Genomic DNA, 17599 nt, shown 5'->3' with positions numbered 1-17599 from the left:
CACTTTGCATTTCTCCTTGTTGAACTGCATTCTGTTGTTTTCTGCCCTCTTGTCCAACCTGTCCAGGTCTGCTTGCAGCTGTTCCCTCCCTCCAGCATGTCCACTTCTCCCCATAGCTTTGTGTCAGCTTTGTCTCTACTGGCTCTGCAGTCCCCATCTGACCAGTTAATCAACATCTCATGTTGTCACGCATCCAATCAATTAATGAACTGATTAAATATGGAAGTTATTCCATAAAACATAACTTTGCTGTGCTAGAGTCACATTAATTGAACTTGTGGACAAGGGCACCATCAGCTGATTGGGGCTTCCAGCCAGGGGAGCATGTGCACCCCAGAGCCTGGGATCTCACCACTGACTCGGACACCACAGTTGAGGCAGGCTTCCAGCCACAGGGTGCATCCTTTCAGCTGGGAGCCCATAAAAGCTGTAGTCCCCCACCCATGGGGACAACGGGCATACCCTCAGATAGAAGCCTGTTAGCTGTATACAAGGCTGCAAGCCCCCAGCTGTAAGGACTTACTACTTACCCATGCATCCCAGGTTCTTCCAGCACCTGCAATAAGGTGCAATTCAATCTGATGCTGGATCCCATAATTGCACCTCCTGCCATACACACCTGGCAGGGCAGAAAGTGTGATCATGTAGATAGATCACACATCAGATCCAATTATGCCTCTGAAAATCAGGGGTCTCTTAGGTCTCACCAGTCACTAAACTTTGTGACATTTACATCCAGTTCTCAGCAGATGTGACATTTCTGAGATGGGGGAAGGTGGTTATCAAGTCACTCTAATTTGTTTTGGTGTTTTGTACCCATTACTCACCATTGGCCTTCAGAGGTGCCCAAAAACTAATAGTTCTAACTTTTCCAACATGTCTGCTCAGGTCATGTACAGTCTGCTTACTGAGGTCTACTGCTCATGCTGTTAACAAGCTTCTATTAATCATTATGTACATTGCTCAGCAGTTGTATTAATCCATACTCCAGCAAGGCTCATAAGGTACTTCTGCTTTTAAAGGCATTTGGCTCAGTTAGGATTCAGTAGGTCTCCCCCCAAGAACAGAGGCTACTCCTCTTTCCCTCCCCTCACAAATAAAAGCTTTTTTGCTCAACTGCTTACCTGTCCCTACTCACCCAATTTAAGACATTGCAGTAGCCACTGTTCAAACTCAAATTTGAAGAGATGGCTGCTTTTGTGAACAGGTATAGAGGAGTTTTTAACAAAGCAGGGAAAGGGACACTGAACAGGTGATCTAATGAGGGGGAAGTTAACTACACTGTCAACTAAGAAACTGCTCCTGGGGTGATACAAGTTTGCCTTTTGCCCATGAACTTTACTATTCAAGGGGAAACTGAATTTAGCCCACACCATGGATAGTAAAGTCTCTTTGATGGGAAGGGCATGACATCTTAGAAGAAATTAGCTTTCCTTTCATTTTAAGTTTAGGTTCAGCAAAATGAGCTGTGTCCCTGTTCACAAATGCAATGTTTTTAGTACCCCACACCTCAATTCCATGTTCTATCAAAGCACCAAAAACATGCCTTGTTACTCTGGAAGGTCTTTCAATATCTTGTACAGCTTGAAAAATATCCCCAGTCACTAAAGAAAATGCTCTCTCTAGTTGGGAGTTGCTAGTAAGCCACCATGCTGCTGGAGTTTTTTGAACAAACTTTACTGAATTACACAAATTTGTACAGCTTAATCCTTCTTGGCAGCGGCCTTCCTCATGGCTGCCAGGACGTTGCTAAGCTCTTCCCTCTTTCGCTTGGCCCGAATGTGAGTACCAACCTACGTAAAGAAGAAAGCAATACAGTAAGCAATTATCCCATGACAGAGGAAGCACAAGTAGGTCCACACCTTTTCCTTGTCTTATTCTGTCAGCAACAGAAAGCCTGGGCTGCAGTGTACACAACACACTTAGGCCTGAATAAGGACTACGTCTCAGTTCGCTAATAAGCCCAGCCTAGGTACTCTTCCCTTCAATTAAATCTCCACTGCCCCTGAATGTAGGACCTTTAGGAAGAGGCAGAAGTCTCTTAATTTCAGCTTTTCAGGATAGTTTTAGGTTTCACACTGTTCCACATGCCCTGGATAACTGGATCAAGCCACACCAGGTCCACTTTCCTCTTCCCTGCACTAGTTTTGCAATATGGAGGAACAGATTTTAGACCATCACTTCCAAAACTACAGCAGCTGCTATATACCATAGCTGCCTCTCTCTTCCCCCCAAGCTAGGCTAGTGACTGCTTAAAGTGGTGAGCAAGGGCAGGACCACATCTCTTGCAGTGTGACATCCTCTGCCTGGAGTAATGGGGCAAGAGGAATCAACAAAGGTTCTTTCATACCCTGGAGTAATATGTTAGTCACTTACCCTTTTCTTTATGAATTTCAGAGCACGTTTGTCTTTGGAAACTTTCAGCAATTCCATAGCACGCCTCTCATAGGGAGCAAAGCCACAGACTTCCCTGATCATGTCTCGTACAAACTTAGTGTGTTTGGTCAAGCGCTGAAGGTACGGGGGAGAAAGGAGGAAAAGAACATACACACGTATATAAATGGTTTGGAATAACCAAAATGTAATAGGCTACTGAAACAAGTCATTTAATGAGACCTAGGATTTAGACTTTGTATTACAGACAACTATAATTCAATTATAAAATAAGAGTGACAATAGTAGGAATAATTTAAGACTAGCTGCTAACTCCACACCCTAAGTACTTGTTTTGAAATGAGGATTTAAAATTTGACTGTTATCAAGCTCTTTAGCCAGACATGGTATAGCACAACAGATTTACTATTATTTCTATTACTGACACACTGCTCTGTTGCCAAATGAGACAAATACACAAACACTATCTAGCCAACAACTGTCGGTGACCACATCTTGTATCTGCAACTGTCTCCACGAGCACAGCTATGCTGGTTAGTCCTCTCTCCACGTGTTACATTGTATTAACCTGTGAATTCCAAAAATAATACCCTAGTTTTTAAACAGACCTCCTCTCATATTAGATTTGTTATGCAGCAGCAAGATGATGTTCCAGATACCTCTGACACTCTAGAGAGACAGAATCCAGAGGCAGAAACAGAAGCAAGGTTTGAGAAAGATGCCACTGATACTGTGGCATTCGTCTGTCCCACGAGAAGACGGATTCCCACGAAGTGAAGCATCAGTTCATTAAGGATGCCATATACGAGACACTATGCTGCACCCAAACCTAAAGCCAACTTCATTCACTATGGCACATGTCTGCATGGCAACTTTTGGAGGGTAAACCTCAGAACTGTCAGGAGCTTTTGAGAAGAAGGGAAAGAAAACAGGTTTTTCAGTAACCTTCAACTGTGGCACTGGTTTGGGCCTCATGCATGCTGTGTGTAAACGAGCGATGAGGAGCAAGTGTGGGAAGAGCTGAGCTCAGAGCAACTCAGCCAGTTACAATTCACTGTTTCATGTTGCAGGTGCAAGAATCTGCTTGCTGCATTCAAGTGGACACAGTTCAAGAGTGCCTGAGCCAGGTATAATGTAGAAGGAGAACCTAATTAAACCCTGATTTCAAACAACATTTGTTCTTCCAGTTCTGAGCTTCCCTTTCCCCCACAACACTTGGTAAACTTCCACTGTTACCTGCAGTTTGTTTTGCACTTTTTTCAACTAGCTAAGTAACTGCTGATGTCACAATGCTACTTAGCAGTAACAAACGGGCAACATAGAAGTTAGGCTTCTCTGGTTTTCCAACTGTCCCAAAGATCAGTTGCTTTCACCACCTACTAGGATGTCCCTTACTTCTACCATTCAGCATGCAGCACTGAGAGACTATTACAGGTAGATGCGCAAGGGTGCAGCTAACCCAAGGGTCCGGCCTTACTTCAAGTGGGTCAGTTTGCAATCCAGCCCCTTAAAATTAATCAGCAAATATTCTGAGCATGCCAATATGCAATACCTCATAGCAGGTTCAGTGAAGTTACTGGTAACGTGGTGGTTGTAGGGATCCTGTTAACCAAGTGGATCAGGAACAACAACCTGTTCTGCGTTCTAGCTCCAAGGCTCAAATTCTGCATGCTCGGGTTCCTTATGCCAGTACGAACACCTACACCTTTCTCCTTCACACTCCGGGGATTTTAATAGCAGGCAGCAATTGTACCAGCACCCTGGGCCTCTTCTGCGAGGGAGGACTCCTCACTTCTGCAGCAGCTTCAACATGCGCTGCCAATGGTCTCACCCTTCACACCAGGCTTTTGCTCTCCCTCATCACTATACTGCTATTTCAGTTATTTTGCTAATTGATGACAGGGTCAGCAACCGCCCGTCTAATGTGCCCCCCTTGGAGAACAGCGGGGAAAACCCAGACACGAACCCAAGTCCCCCCCACCTGCCCCAATCCCCGGTCTTTGCAAGAAAGGGGAGCGACTTATCCAGGCTGATGCGCTGAGCAGTGCCCGGCCGCCGCCGCCGCCGCCGCCTCCCACCCCCTCCGCGCGCTCGGCTCGGCCAGAGTTGTGCCGGGACCCGGCCCCGCACTCCCGCCGCCCGGCCCGACCCGGCCCGGCCCCCGGCGAGACTCACCCCTCTGCGGCGGCACTGCCGCGGCTTCGACACGTTCCTCGTCACCTTGTGGCCTTTGTGCAGGCCCACGGCCATGGGGTAGCGGATAGCCATCTCTGCGGAGACAGCGCCGTGCGTCAGCCCGCCCCGAGCCCCGGCCCGCCCCGCCGCCGCCCGCCGGCCCCCGCCCCGCGCCCGATGGACACGGATCCGCGCGGCCGCTCCCGCCTCACCAGCGTCCTCCGATTGCAGCCCCGGCGGAAAGGGGGAACCCGCGCGGAACTCTGGGATAGCACTTCCGCCGGTTCGCCAGCGCCGACGACAAGCGCGTCACGTGCCAAGAGCGACCGCCAATCGGCAGCCTCTCTAGCTCCCGCAGGGTCAGAGAGCCGGGCCCCGCCGCGCAGGCGCGCTCTGCGAGGGACGCTGCAGCCGCACGGGCCTGGTCCGCTTGTCCCGAGCGGCCCGGCCCGACTCTCGAGGCTTTTGCTGAGGCGGGGTCTGGGCCCGGGTCGCTCCGCTTCCTCCGCCCTAGAGCTCAGCCTCCAGCCCGCGGGCCAAGTGCCGGTCCGGAAATTTGGCAGCGGGAGCCGCGGCCATGAATACGGCCGCCCCTCCTCCGCCAAATACCCCAGCCCCTGCTACACCCCCTTCCCGGGGGGCTGAGCCACTTCTGGGTTGGGGCCAGGCCACTGCCCGCCACCTTGGGGCCTGGCCCTGCCCCCAGCCGAGCCACGCCTGGGTCAAGCTCCCGGCCTCTGGCGCGGCCCCCTGCGTGGCGGGGTGGTGTTGGCTGGGCCAGCCCAGCACTGCCTGGATCCGGCCTGCAGATGGACCAGGCACGGCCAAGCCAGCCCACCCGGCAAAAAGTTTTAGGCTTTGGGAGGCTTATTCTGTGTGTTCCCCCTGCCACCATCTTCTCTTCTGTCAAACCAGACGGACACCTGGTTCCTACAGCCTTTTCTCCTCCCTTGTCATTTTTGTCACTCCCGGCTTTCTCTGAAGAAGAGCCAGGCGATCGGTCGGGAACAGCCAGAATGGGTTGATCCCCGCGTATAAGACGACGGGCTCTGGATGGGAGGAAGAGCAGTGAATGCAATGTAATTTAGTTGTAGCAAGGCTTTTGACAGTCTCTGGTGACATTCTCAATAAGCAAAGGAAACAAAGACTAGATGAGAGTACTGTACGGTGGATGCGTAGGTTGAGTCGCCATGATCCCTGAGTAGTCATCAATGGCTCAACATCTAGTTGCGGGAAGGTACTGGGTGGGGTTCCTCAGGAGTCTCCTGGGTCGGGTGTCATTTCAGCACCTTCATTCATAATTTGGAAAGTGTCAAGTATGTGGCCCGTGGGCTGGATCTGGCCCAGGAGTCTCTATCTGGCCTGCCAGGATCTCATTGGGCCACTGGAAGTTGGACGAGGCCGGGGGCATGGCCTGCCACAGAACCCAGAACCAGCTTGGCATTCAGCAGCAGGAGGGCAAGTGAGGGCTGACACAGCTCTGGTCACCCTGCAGCCGCTTTGCCTGTCACCACTTATGCAACCCTACCTCCCTACCCTACCCTACCCTTGCTGGATCTGGAGCTGCTGCCGCTGCAGAGGGCACACAGCAGCAGTATCTCTGGCTCCAGCACAAGGCGTATGGCAGGGGCTAGAGTCACGGTTGTGAGTCCTGGGTCAGAGCCAAAGCCAGAACTGCTGCCACCACATGCTCAAAATCAGAGCCAGACCAGCCGCTGCCACTGCCTCTCCTGCCCTGGGCTGGATCAGGCACATAAGGAGCCCTGTGGTCCAGATTCAGTCCAGGTCACAAGGTGAGTTTCTCAACCCTGATTTGGAGACTGGGATGCACTGTTAGCAAGCTTGCAGATGGCACCAAGTTGGGTAGAGTTGCAGGTACCCTAGAGCAGGGGTTCCCAAAGTTTTTATGTTGCGGCACAGCAGTCACAGCTGACCGCAGCCGGAATTTCCAGTTGGAAGACAGGTAAGGATACCCCCACCCCCCAGGCAGAGGGGTGGTGGGCCAAACCCTGCGCTGCTGCAGGCCCCGTGGAAGGAGCCGCAGCCTCTCTGCCCGGCTCGGGGGGGCTGTAGTTTGCCGGTCCACGGCCACTTCCAGTCTGGCAGCCGACCGTACAGCTGACCAGCAGCTGACCCGCTGCAGCCCGGCACCAGGCCACGGCCCAGGGATTGAGAACCCCTGCGCTAGAGGGCAGGGAAATATGAGATTTTAATGTGGTAATTGAATGTGCATATGAGAATCTAAGTTTAAATATTTGTTTGTTGAATCTGCTGATGGCAACTAATTCCTAGTTTTGCTTTATGTTCAAAATATATTCAGTGTTGGCCAGTATGGCACCACTCTTGTTCCCGCCAGTGACTTGAGTCATTTTATTTCTGGCTATACTTAGACGAATACAACACACTAGGATCCAGAATGGCCTGGATTAACTGGAGAAATGGTCCAAGAATAAATAAACATATAAATATGTATTAAAATAAACAAGAAATAAATAAATATACTTATTTAAATTGAAATCTTTTCAATTCTTTATGTCCTAATTGAAATTCAGTAAGGCAAACTGCAAAATCATGCACTTAGAATAGAATAACTACTCATGAACACAGACTGGGGAGTGACTGGCTAGGCTACAGTACTGCAGAAAAAGGACCTGGCAGTTACAGCGGACCATAAACTGAATGTGAGTCTACTGTGTCTTTTTCTTGCAAAAAAAAAAAAAAGGGCTAACAGCAGTCTGGGTTCTATTAACAGGAGTGTCACTTGTAAATCAAGGAAAGTGATTCTTCCACTCTGTTCAGCACTGGTGAGGGCTCACCTGGAATCCTGTGTTCAGTTTAGGAAATTAGGAAATTTCTCCTTAGAAATTTTTCCAGGAGAAAATCCAGGTCCTCCTCCAGATCTGAGGGTAGACCTTGTAGCAGCCTATAACTTTATCAAGGGAGGACAACAGAGAGTTGGAGATGAGCTATTTACCAGGGCACCCCTAGGAGTAACTAGGAATAATAGGTACAAACTAGTGGAGAGTAGATTCAGGTTAGACATTAGGAAGAAATTTTTCACAGTAAGGGTGGCCAGAATCTGGAACGGACTGCCAAGAGAGGTGGTGCTATCACCTAACTTGGTCTCCAAGAGGAGGCTAGACACGCACCTGGCTGGGGTCGTCTGACCTCGGTCCTTTTCCTGCCTGGGGTAGGGGGTCAGACACGATGATCCTTTGGGGTCCCTTCCGACACTACAATCTACGAATCTATGGAAGGGACCTTAGGAAGTCACATCTAGTCCAACCCCTGCTCAAAGCAGGACCATCCCCAAATAGATCATCCCAGCCAAGGCTTTGTCTAGTCAGGTCTTAAAAACTTCCAAGGATGGAGATTCCACCACCTCTCTGGGTTCCAGTGCTTTACCACATTCCTCGTGAGAGAGTTTTTCCTAATATCCAACCTAATTTTCCTTTGCTTCAACTTGAGACCATTCCATTCTGTCATCTGCCACCACTAAGAACAGTCCAGCTCCATCCTCTTGGGAAGCCCCCTTCAGGTAGTTGAAGGCTGCTATTAAATCCCCCTTCAGTCTTCTCTTCTGCAGGCTAAATAGGCCCAGTTCCCTCAGACTCTCCTTAGAAGTCATGTGTCCCAGTCCCCAAACCATTTTTGTTGCTCTCAGCTGAACTCTCTCCAACTTGTCTACATCCTTTCTTTATTGGGGTGGGCAAACCTGGACATAGTACTCCAGATGTGGTCTCACCAGTGCAGACTAGAGCAGAATAATTACTTCCCTTGATCTGCTGGCAATGCTCCTACTAATGTAGTCCAGTATGCTGTTAACCTTCTCGGCAACAAGGGCACACTGCTGACTCATATCCATCTTATTGTCCTCTGTAACCCACAGGTCCTTTTCTCCAGAGCTGCTGCCTTAAGTACAGAACTTTGCACTTGTCCTTGTTAAACCTCTTGAGATTTCTTTTGACCGAATCCTCCAATTTGTTGAGGCCACTCTGAATCCTAGCTCTATCCTGCAGTGTATCTACTATTCCACCCCCCCATCCTGGTGTCGTCACCCACAAACCTGCTGAGGGTGCGCTCCATCCCATCTTCCAGATTATTAATGAAAATACTGAACAAAACTGGCCCCAGGACCAACTCCTGGGCCACTACACTTGATCCTGGCTGCCAGCTAGACCTCGAGTTATTGAACACTACTTGTTGAAACCAGTGATCCAGCCAGCTTTCTGTCTACCTTACAATCCATTCATCCCACCCATATTTCCTTAACTGCTTGCAAGAATGTTGTTGGGGACTGTATCAAAAGCCTTGCTAAAGTCAAGTTATATCATATCCACTGCTTTCCCTGCATCCACAGCACTTGCAAACATAGTGCCCATACTTAAGAAAAAAGAGGATCCAGGGAACTACAGTCAGCTTCACCTCGGTCCCTGGAAAAATCATGGAGCAGATCATTAAGGAATCCAATTCTAAGCACTTGGAAGAGAAGAAGGTGATTAGGAACAATCAGCATGGATTCACCAAGGGTAAGCCATGCCTGACCAATGTGACTGCCTTCTAGGATGAGATGACCAGCTCTGTGGATGTGGGGAGACCAGTGGATGTGGTATACCTTGATTTTAGCTAGGCCAGGGCTTGTCAACCCCGCTTGCCCCCCCACCTAGTGTCCAGCCGCTTGCCGCCACCCCCCCCCAGGATACACATTAAAAAGGGGACTGCCAGGGGTACACGTATTAAAAAATGGTTGGAAACCCCTGAGCTAGGCTTTTGATCTGTTCATTTGGACTGCAGCTTTCAGAAACCCCAGGGGCTGGGAGGCAAGGGAAAAAGGAAGATGAAGCTTGAGGCTGGAGTAGGGAGAAGAGAGAGCAGCATGCACATGGAACCTGGTCAGCCCTACACAGAGTTCACAGTGGAGCTGGAGATCTTACTGGCTTGGTGAGCTGGGTCTGTGGACTGAAAAAGCTGGACTTGGTCTTGGGGGCAGCTGCAGGCTGCTGTTTGAGTGCTCTAGGGACTAAAGGCTTGTTTGGGGACACTTCCGGAGGTGTGGAGAGGAAATTAAGGCGCTTAGTGTATGTTACCACAGTGTTGATGTTTCTTTACCTTTTACCTGTCCTTCCCTTTGGCCTGTTGGCTTGTGGCCCTAACCCCTATGTGATGTTTTATATAAAAGTGGGAACTCCCCCTTGCTTTTTGTGCCAGTTTCTACAGTTGCAGGGCTGGCACAGCTGCTTTTAGGAAGCTGCTTTTAGGAATCCCTTGACTGGTTCTGGTGCTGCTTTTAAGGAATTCCTGCAGCAGCCTAGGCCCTGATGCACAATGTACTGGCTTCAATCCTTGAGTAACTCCTGCCTCTGTGACTTCCCTGGCTCCTGGCTTGGTACTCCTAACCATGTACCATCCCTACGGAGTTCAGACTCTAGTTCAAACGCATTGGTTCAGTGTTTGAACTCTGGCTTGACTTTAGCTTGCTTCTTAGACCATGATCCTGGTTAGTCTCTTGGGTTGGTGCTTGGCTTCTGAACCTCCTTGGCTTGTAATTTGGATCTGCCCTCTGTTGCTCCAAACCGTGGCTTACCTTGGCAACCCCTGGTTCAGCCCCAACTCTGCCCACTAGGCCTGCTGCCCCTGTGGACTATGACAGCTTGCACAGCCACCCTTTAATAACCCCACTGGGTCATGGTAGGATGAACCAGTTGCTGGGTCAGATTTCTGGAGTTGAATTGCTGATCACGCTGCAAGATTTGCAAGCCCAAATGGTCCCCTTCTGGGGCCAGCTGCTCAACTAGGCCCATTGGCAAACCTCAAGCCCAAGATTCCCCTACCAAATAAATTTGATGGGTACCCCCATAAATTTGGGGGATTTATAAATCAATGCCATCTGGTCTTCTGACTGTCTCCCCAAATGTATGCATTGGATGCTGCCAGAATGGGGCTAATAATCTATTTCCTAACTGAAGATGCCCTGGCCTGGGTCTCCCCACTCTTGGAGGCCTTCAGTTCCCCTCCTTGATCAGCTCAAAACTTTTATCAAGGTAATGGTCATAATCTTTGGGGACCCAAATTGCACGCACATGGTGCAATGGGCCTTTCAGACCTTGAAACAGAGCCACTGCTCTGTGTCCTGCTACCCTGCTGAATTTAGGTGCCTAGCCAGCGCTACAGGGTGGAATGAGGCTGTTCAGCACTTTAATTTCTGCCTGGGTCTCCAGGGAAATATCACTGATGAGCTGGCCTAGGTTGAGCCTCCAGCATCTCTGGTTGGGCTCATCAATCTCTGGATTAGGATTCAAGTCTGCTTGATTGAATGCTGGCAGGAGAAGTGGGCCTCGCCTTGCGCCTTAGGACCAGCTAAGCACCCAGAAGAATCTGTGTTATTGTCAGTGAAGCTCATGTGGATGGAGACAACGAGGACAAGGCTCTACACTAACGTAAACGTGTGCTGGCATTCAGGAGGTCTCTACCTCTACTGCAGAGGCAGGCTGCTTTGCCTGGATCTGTCCTGAAAAAGGTACTCCAAGCTTGTCATCAGGGAACTTGACCAGCCCATCCTTGGTGGAGGGAGGCAGGTTGGACCAGTTGCCTACTCCTCACCCAGCCCCTCTGACTTGTGCTAGACTCTCCATCACTGCAAGGAAACCAGATTCACCCTTGTTAGTCCCCCTCCATCTGTCATCCAGCCATGGTTGGCATCTCCCAGTCAGCTCTCCTGGATATGGGGCCTTGGAACTGTATGGACTCAACATTTGCGGCATGTAACTAAGAGCCAGAAGGCTCCTGTTACTTGAGGAGAAAAGAGTAGTAGACGGAGCTGGCTACAAGGATGATAGCGTGCTGGGGAAGTGGCAGATGCTAGGAGTGTCTATCACAGAGATGGTTACTCTGCAATAATCCAGCAGGGCAGAACCATGCTTGGAAAGCACAGGCTCTGCTGCAGCAGTGAGACCAGCAACAGCAAGCTGCACTGGAGGCTAGTCAGCAAACCTACACAGGAAACACCTGTGGCAGTTCAGGGAGCCACGTGACCAAATGGAGCATGGCTTCCAGCCATATAAACTCAGGGCCTGAGCCAGAGCAGGCAGTCTGGCTCTGGAGGCTACAGTGGAAAGAGGCATAGGCAGAGAAAGGAGGAGGGGCTAATGGGGCTTAGCTCCCCCCACCCCCCAAATGTGGAGCAGCGGTAGGGCTGCGACAAAGCCTGGCCAAGGGCTTCCAGCATCTGCAGCAGAGGTGGGGCAGGGGAGGGGCAAGCACTGCCCAGCTGGCGACACAGGACCAAGCTGCGAGCAGCTCACGCGGGAGGTGCTGCTCCTGCTGCTACACGCACCCTGGGAAGCATGGGGGGTGCGTGCCCCCAATCTGTGCTGGGCAGGGCGGGCTGCCGCTGCAGGCCAGGGCTGCATTGGGCTCTTCCTGGCACAGGGGGGCTGTGCTATGCTGGGGCCAGGCAGCGGCAGCACTGGGAGGAAGGCTACAGGTGGGGGGCCAGCTGCAGTCATCGCAAGATTTGCTGTGGCCCTCCCAGTGCCCCCAACACCTGCCCCAGTGTAGCATGGCCGCTCCTGCCAGGAAGAGCCTGGCACTGCCCTGGCCCCAGCCAACAGCGGCTGCCTGCCCTGCCCTGCACAGATCAGGGGCATGCACCCCGCATGCCTCCCAGGATGAGTGCAGTGGCAGGAGCTGCCGCCCCCTCCCAATGGCTCCCTGACGAGCTTCAGCTCTGTCCCACGTCCTGCCCTGCCCCACCCAGTCCTGGCTGTGCAGGGCCTGGTGTGGCAGGTGCAGGGGTCCAGGGGGCTCCATCCCCTCTGGCCCGGCAGTGCAGCTGAGGCTGGCCCCACTCTGGCTCTCTGCTCCAGGCCCCCCTAGACGGTGTTGGGGTGGGGCGGGGAGGTAGCCAGGGATGGGCTAGGGGGTGTCAGGTTTGTTGGCACTGGTGCTGGGCAATGATACTGGGCCCGGGGGAAAGGGCGGCCGCACCGGCGCAGCAGGCCCCAGCCCCAATTCTGGGCCCAGCTCCGCTCCGCTCCCTCCCAATCCCTGCCCGGTCCCAGCCCCATTCCCTCTCTTCCCTCGCCCCTCCCCTCACAGACTTTTTCCACCAGAGGTGGGGGAGGTCCGTGCACGTGTGCTCAGCCCCCCTCAAAATTTTTTTTTTATCCCTCCACCTATGAAGGAGTGCCAGAGCAGGAGGGCCCAGGAGAGAGAGCTCCTAGCTGGCACTGGCACTGGCACTACCTTGGGGAAGGCAACCAGAATGCTGCTGCCTTGCAGAAGAATTTAACCCAGGATAAGGTGAAGCCTGGTTGTACAGACAGGTGGCCAGAGGGTCGTATTCCTTGATTATAGTTTAAACTGGTGGTTTGTGGAAGGGACTGGGGGTGTTTCACAGGTCCCATTAGTGCCTGAGGAGCGCATGACCACTTTGAGCCCTACCAGGGGTCAGGCCCAAGGTACAGACTGGGGCCAGATGGCCCAGAGCCCAGAAGGACAAAGCTTGGGACCAGAGGGCCTGAAGTCCAAAAAGGAGCAGCAGCACCCAAGGGGGGGGATGCGGGGAGACAGGGGTGAAGAAAGGCCAAAAGCCCAGCACCCAGAGCAAGGCAGGGATGGGGCCAGGGGCACAGAGCTAGAGAGGGGCTAAGCCAGAGCCCGATAGGGCGCATCTCAGAGAAGCCAGGTCCAATACATTAGATCCTGAGGTAAGCAGCCCAGCAAGAGAAAGGGGGCAGAAGCCAACTGGGACAAGACACCTACAAAGGGACAGATTGGACTGGTTGGACAGGCAACATCTATGAGGCATGGGTGTGGTGTAAAGGGGAAGTCAGAGACACGTAATTAGCACTTAAGGCTTGGGGCACTGACGGGCTAAGAGTGCCCACTCAGCTCAAGGGCAGGGTTGAGACCAGTGGTATCCAGGAGGGACCTGTTAGCTATTAGACAGACTGAGACTCTCTCTAGGACCCTTAGGCAGCCTCCCTTTGAATCCAGTAACTACAACCAGGTGTGGTGGGTGAGAAGGAGGGGAGGGTACCCTAGAGGCAGAGCAGGGCACAGGTTATAAGGCCACCAGGGGGCATCGCAGTCACGAATGCCTCGTGCCTCCGGAGGCTGGTGACGGTGGCGGCATGGCAGCGGGGAGTGGGGAGCTCCTGCAGGAGGCTGCACTGATGTTGGTGCCGAGGGTGTCCAGAACGGGGACCAGCCACAGCAATGTTGGCAGTGGGGGAGGGAGGAGGGTGGTGAGCACTGACCGGTGGTCAGCGACCACCTGCAGATGCTGCTGGCAACGTTGGCAGCAGCTAGTGGCAATTGGCGACCACCCGCAGTCACCACCAGTCGTGTCAGCAGCAAGGGAGGGGGTGGTGAGCAGTGACCACCTGCAGGCGTTGCCAGTGCCGTCGGCGGCGTCTGGTCTCAGGGGGTGCACCGCCAATCTCAGGGGGTGCACCATGTGCACCCCCCACGCATCGCTAATGATCACAGCCATCCCTGGAGCCAGACTGCACAATGCCAGATTTCAGTCAGGTCAAAACATACCTTGGACATAGTGGAGTTGATGGATGGAGCCACCCTGTCCTTGGGCCCTGTCACTGCGGAAATGGCTCTGTTGAAAGTATGGATAAATGGACATTGGAAGTTTCTTTGCTTTGATCTGATCCATTCCCCCAGCTTCTTGATCACACTTGGAACCTTCTGGCTGTCCTGCCACCACCCTGATATTCTGCGGGGGCAAAGGAAACTTTGCTTTGCTTCTTCTTACTGTGGGCAGACATGTTTCCAGGGTATGGCCCAGTTCAGGTCAGGCAGGTGCTCAGCAGTCCTGGCCCCCATGCCATTCTCAGTGGCCACATCTACGTGAGATGCTGACTGTGCAGTTGTTACTATACAGTCATTTAGTACTTGTATACACAACTACTAAATGACTGCACAGTAACCAGCGCTACTAAACAGTAGCGTCCCCAAACAGCTTTTTGGTAATGCTAACTGTGCAGTAGCTCATTACAACTGAGCAATAGCATCGCATCATGCTTCATGCCATGCAATGCTACTGTGCAGTCATAATGAGCTACTGCACAGTTAGCTTCTCGTGTAGATGCAGCCCGTACTCCTGAAGAGTGCCAGTCTGCTGTATAATACATCTCTTCTGTAGAATACCATGATCTGGTTAATGTGTTCAATGAGAAGGGGGCAGATCAACTTCCCGCAAATCACCTTTATGATTGCCCCACTAACATTATGCCAGGGGCATAATAAATTCCACGCGGATGCTTTTACTCCCTCTCGGAACTGGAGCTTGAGGCTTTAAAAGAACGCATCTCAGAGAATTTGCCAAAAGGGTTTACTTGGCCCCCCATGTCACTAGCCAGGGCTGCAATTTTCTTTGTGACCTAGAAGGAGGCTTACTTTGCCCTTGCATGGACTACAGAACACTAAATAAAATTTCTGTCTGGAACCACTACCTGCTCCCGTTAATTCAGAAGTTACTGGACCAGCTCCACTTCTCCAAAATATTTACTAATTAGTAGGGCTGTGTGAAGCTTTGGGTGGTGATTCAATTCAGAGAAGATTCGGCCCAGTTCGGTGGCCAAATCTTTAAATCCAAATTGAATCAGGGGACCAATTTAAAGGTCCAAATTGATTCAAAGCTCTCTGAAGCTTTGGAAAAGATTCGGAGAGCTTTGATAATTCAGGCAGTCCCTGGTGACTACAGCAGGGAGCTGCAGTCACTCTGAGCTGGTAAGTACTAGGGGTGGGGAAGAGGGGGCTGGGGAAGGGGTCCATGGGGGGACCCCTGGCAGCCCCCCCCAACCCCTGCCCGCTGCCCCTTCCCCGCCCCAGCTCAGTACTTTAAAGAAAAGCCTCCGTGCTCACCAGGTGCTGCCGGGCGGAGGGCAATCCCTGCTGCCCCCCACTGCCCTACACTGCATGTGGGCAGCTCTATGTGCCAGGCCAGCACAGAGGGATCCACCCACCCCTGCCTGGCAAGGTCAGGTGGTCCCAAATTACAGGTGATTTTGGCTAGGACCATCCTCCAGTGCACCCAGGCTACCTTCATCCCTGGCACTAACAAATGTGAATTTTTCAGCAGGCGCTCATCTAAGAAGGCTGTGCCCTAGGTGACTATATCTGAGGACCTGGAGGCAGTGCCCAACCTCCAGGCCCCGAGGAAATTTTGGTAGAACTCTGGTAGCCCCCTGAGGCTTGTATGGGAAGACCTCTTGGGTAGAGGAGCTGCCCATCATATTGGAACCCTTGGAGTCAGTATGACGACTCTATTGAGAGGGCCTTAGCTCCTGATCAGCCCTGTATGATGCGATACAGGACTGTGGCCTTTATCTAGGGGGAAGGTGGGGACACATGCATGCCTCTCCCCACTGCCTCCCAGCCATTCCCATGGCTGGACCAGAGCTGAGTGGAGTGGGGGCAGATGTGGGCTGCCTGCTGCAGACTCAGGGCTCCCTGCCCTGCTGCTTTTCCCTCAGGATCCCTGTGCCGGCCACACGCCCCCTGCCTGCCCAGCAGCAGCAAGGGGCACAACTCCATGCTGCTGCCCCCCGCTGCTGCTGGCTGGGCAGAGGGCACCTCACCATGGCAGCATGGCCAGCCCGGGGCCCCTGGGGGCAGGATGGGGAGCCCCAACCCCTCAGAAGGCAGCCTGCATCTGCCCCCACCCCCACCCCACAAATCCTGGGGTCACACTGGTCCAAGATATCACCCTAAAAAATCTTTGCCTCTTGCATCATAATTCCTGGAACATCACAGCTATAACATAACTCTAACATTAGCATAATTTGCTTAATTACCTCCATGCCTTCTTTTTCAGTTTCAAGTGGAAATCCTCTTCCTTGGTTTCCTGCCCGAAGTAATTGTGCGGTATTGCTGTGTTTTACAGGCAAATACAGCTGAACTTCAGTGTAGAATTCTGTATTAGGAATTCTGTAGTCCTAGTCCAGAATCTTGTGGATTCTTGTGGACTAAGGAAAGCTCATTTTTACTCAGTAGGGTCATTTTGAGGCTTAATTCTCTCTGTAAAATGCTTTCAGATCCCTTGTATTTTGCACTTCTGGACTGTATGTCACTGCTTTCCTTTATTTATTGAATCATACTAATAAACAATAGAGATGAATATACAGTCAATCATACGTCTGTAGACTTAACTGTTTTCCTTTCAAAATATTATTTTCTCACACTATCCACTGTACATGAGACAGGCATTAAGACAAAATTCCTTCATTAGGAGGGCTAATACTCGCAGCTACCTACAGCGTTTACCCCCAAAACACAAAACAAAGGAAAACAGTCTTTTGTTACAACATAAAGGGGGCTTCACATCATACTTGTTTCTTTAGATACAGCCAAAAGCTTTTGCTTTTTTTCTTACATTAATACTTCCTTCACTGCACCTAACATGGAGTCTGATTTTTTTATTGGCAGAATAAATGGAAGTTTTGCCCCTCCCATTGCTGAGACTATGACGGTCTTGAATTCAGCCTGGCCAGGCACAAGGTACTTAACACCATATAGAGCTGTTTCCCTGTTTCTTCCAGCAGCTGCAATAACCATTGCAGCTGTTGGAGGAGAAATGTAAACAACTCCATGGTGATAGGCACGGTTCCAGCAGCAGTTGGTCTATAGATTTGAAAATAAGGCGCTTTTTTCCCCCTCTAAGGATACAGAGTTCATTTTCTTTGCTTTGTGGGATCAGTGCCAGACTGTTATGTAATATTACTATGGGACTGTCTGTAACACATACTGCCAGGCTTGTACAGCAGTGAGCTCTGTGATTATTACAGTAGGAATTAAGGCTGGAGCTGCAGAGAGCTAATAAAGTGTGTTATAGGGCATTGTTATAGGGCACCTTCTGATGATCCTTTAACCAGCACGCTGGTAGCCATCTCCCCTGTTGGACTCACTGCCACGCCTTGATGGGAGAAAACAATGAATGTACTGAAAAAAGGAAACTGCTGACTCGTATGCAATAATAGGTGTCCAGTATATTGGCCTCTGTTGCAGGGCTCCA

The 17599-nt window shown here is 51.4% G+C and overlaps 1 protein-coding gene across 1 annotated transcript; it reads right to left on the bottom strand.

The window, feature by feature from the left end:
* Positions 1 to 1656: 1656 nt before the first annotated feature.
* On the bottom strand, positions 1657 to 4887 carry RPL36 (ribosomal protein L36). The gene is made up of 4 exons (XM_006262130.4): positions 4782 to 4887; positions 4570 to 4664; positions 2377 to 2511; positions 1657 to 1793 (listed from the first exon to the last, which is right to left on the bottom strand). The coding sequence occupies exons 2-4, from the start codon at positions 4660 to 4662 to the stop codon at positions 1704 to 1706; spliced, it is 318 nt and encodes a 105-aa protein (XP_006262192.1). The 5' UTR covers positions 4663 to 4664; positions 4782 to 4887; the 3' UTR covers positions 1657 to 1703.
* Positions 4888 to 17599: the final 12712 nt, after the last annotated feature.

This window comes from Alligator mississippiensis, chromosome 16 (genome assembly GCF_030867095.1).
Source record: "Alligator mississippiensis isolate rAllMis1 chromosome 16, rAllMis1, whole genome shotgun sequence".
Taxonomy (NCBI): Eukaryota; Metazoa; Chordata; order Crocodylia; family Alligatoridae; genus Alligator; species Alligator mississippiensis.
This window is presented reverse-complemented; position numbering and strand designations above follow the sequence as displayed.

What these genes read in the sequence shown, in the direction of transcription:
- RPL36 (XM_006262130.4), bottom strand. Translation starts at nt 4,662, where the DNA reads ATGGCTATCCGCTACCCCATGGCCGTGGGCCTGCACAAAGGCCACAAG. An exon ending in GGCAGTGCCGCCGCAGAGGG is followed by an intron (nt 2,512 to 4,569) that starts GTGAGTCTCGCC and finishes CCGTACCTTCAG; the next exon opens with CGCTTGACCAAACACACTAA. An exon ending in TGAAATTCATAAAGAAAAGG is followed by an intron (nt 1,794 to 2,376) that starts GTAAGTGACTAA and finishes TTCTTTACGTAG; the next exon opens with GTTGGTACTCACATTCGGGC.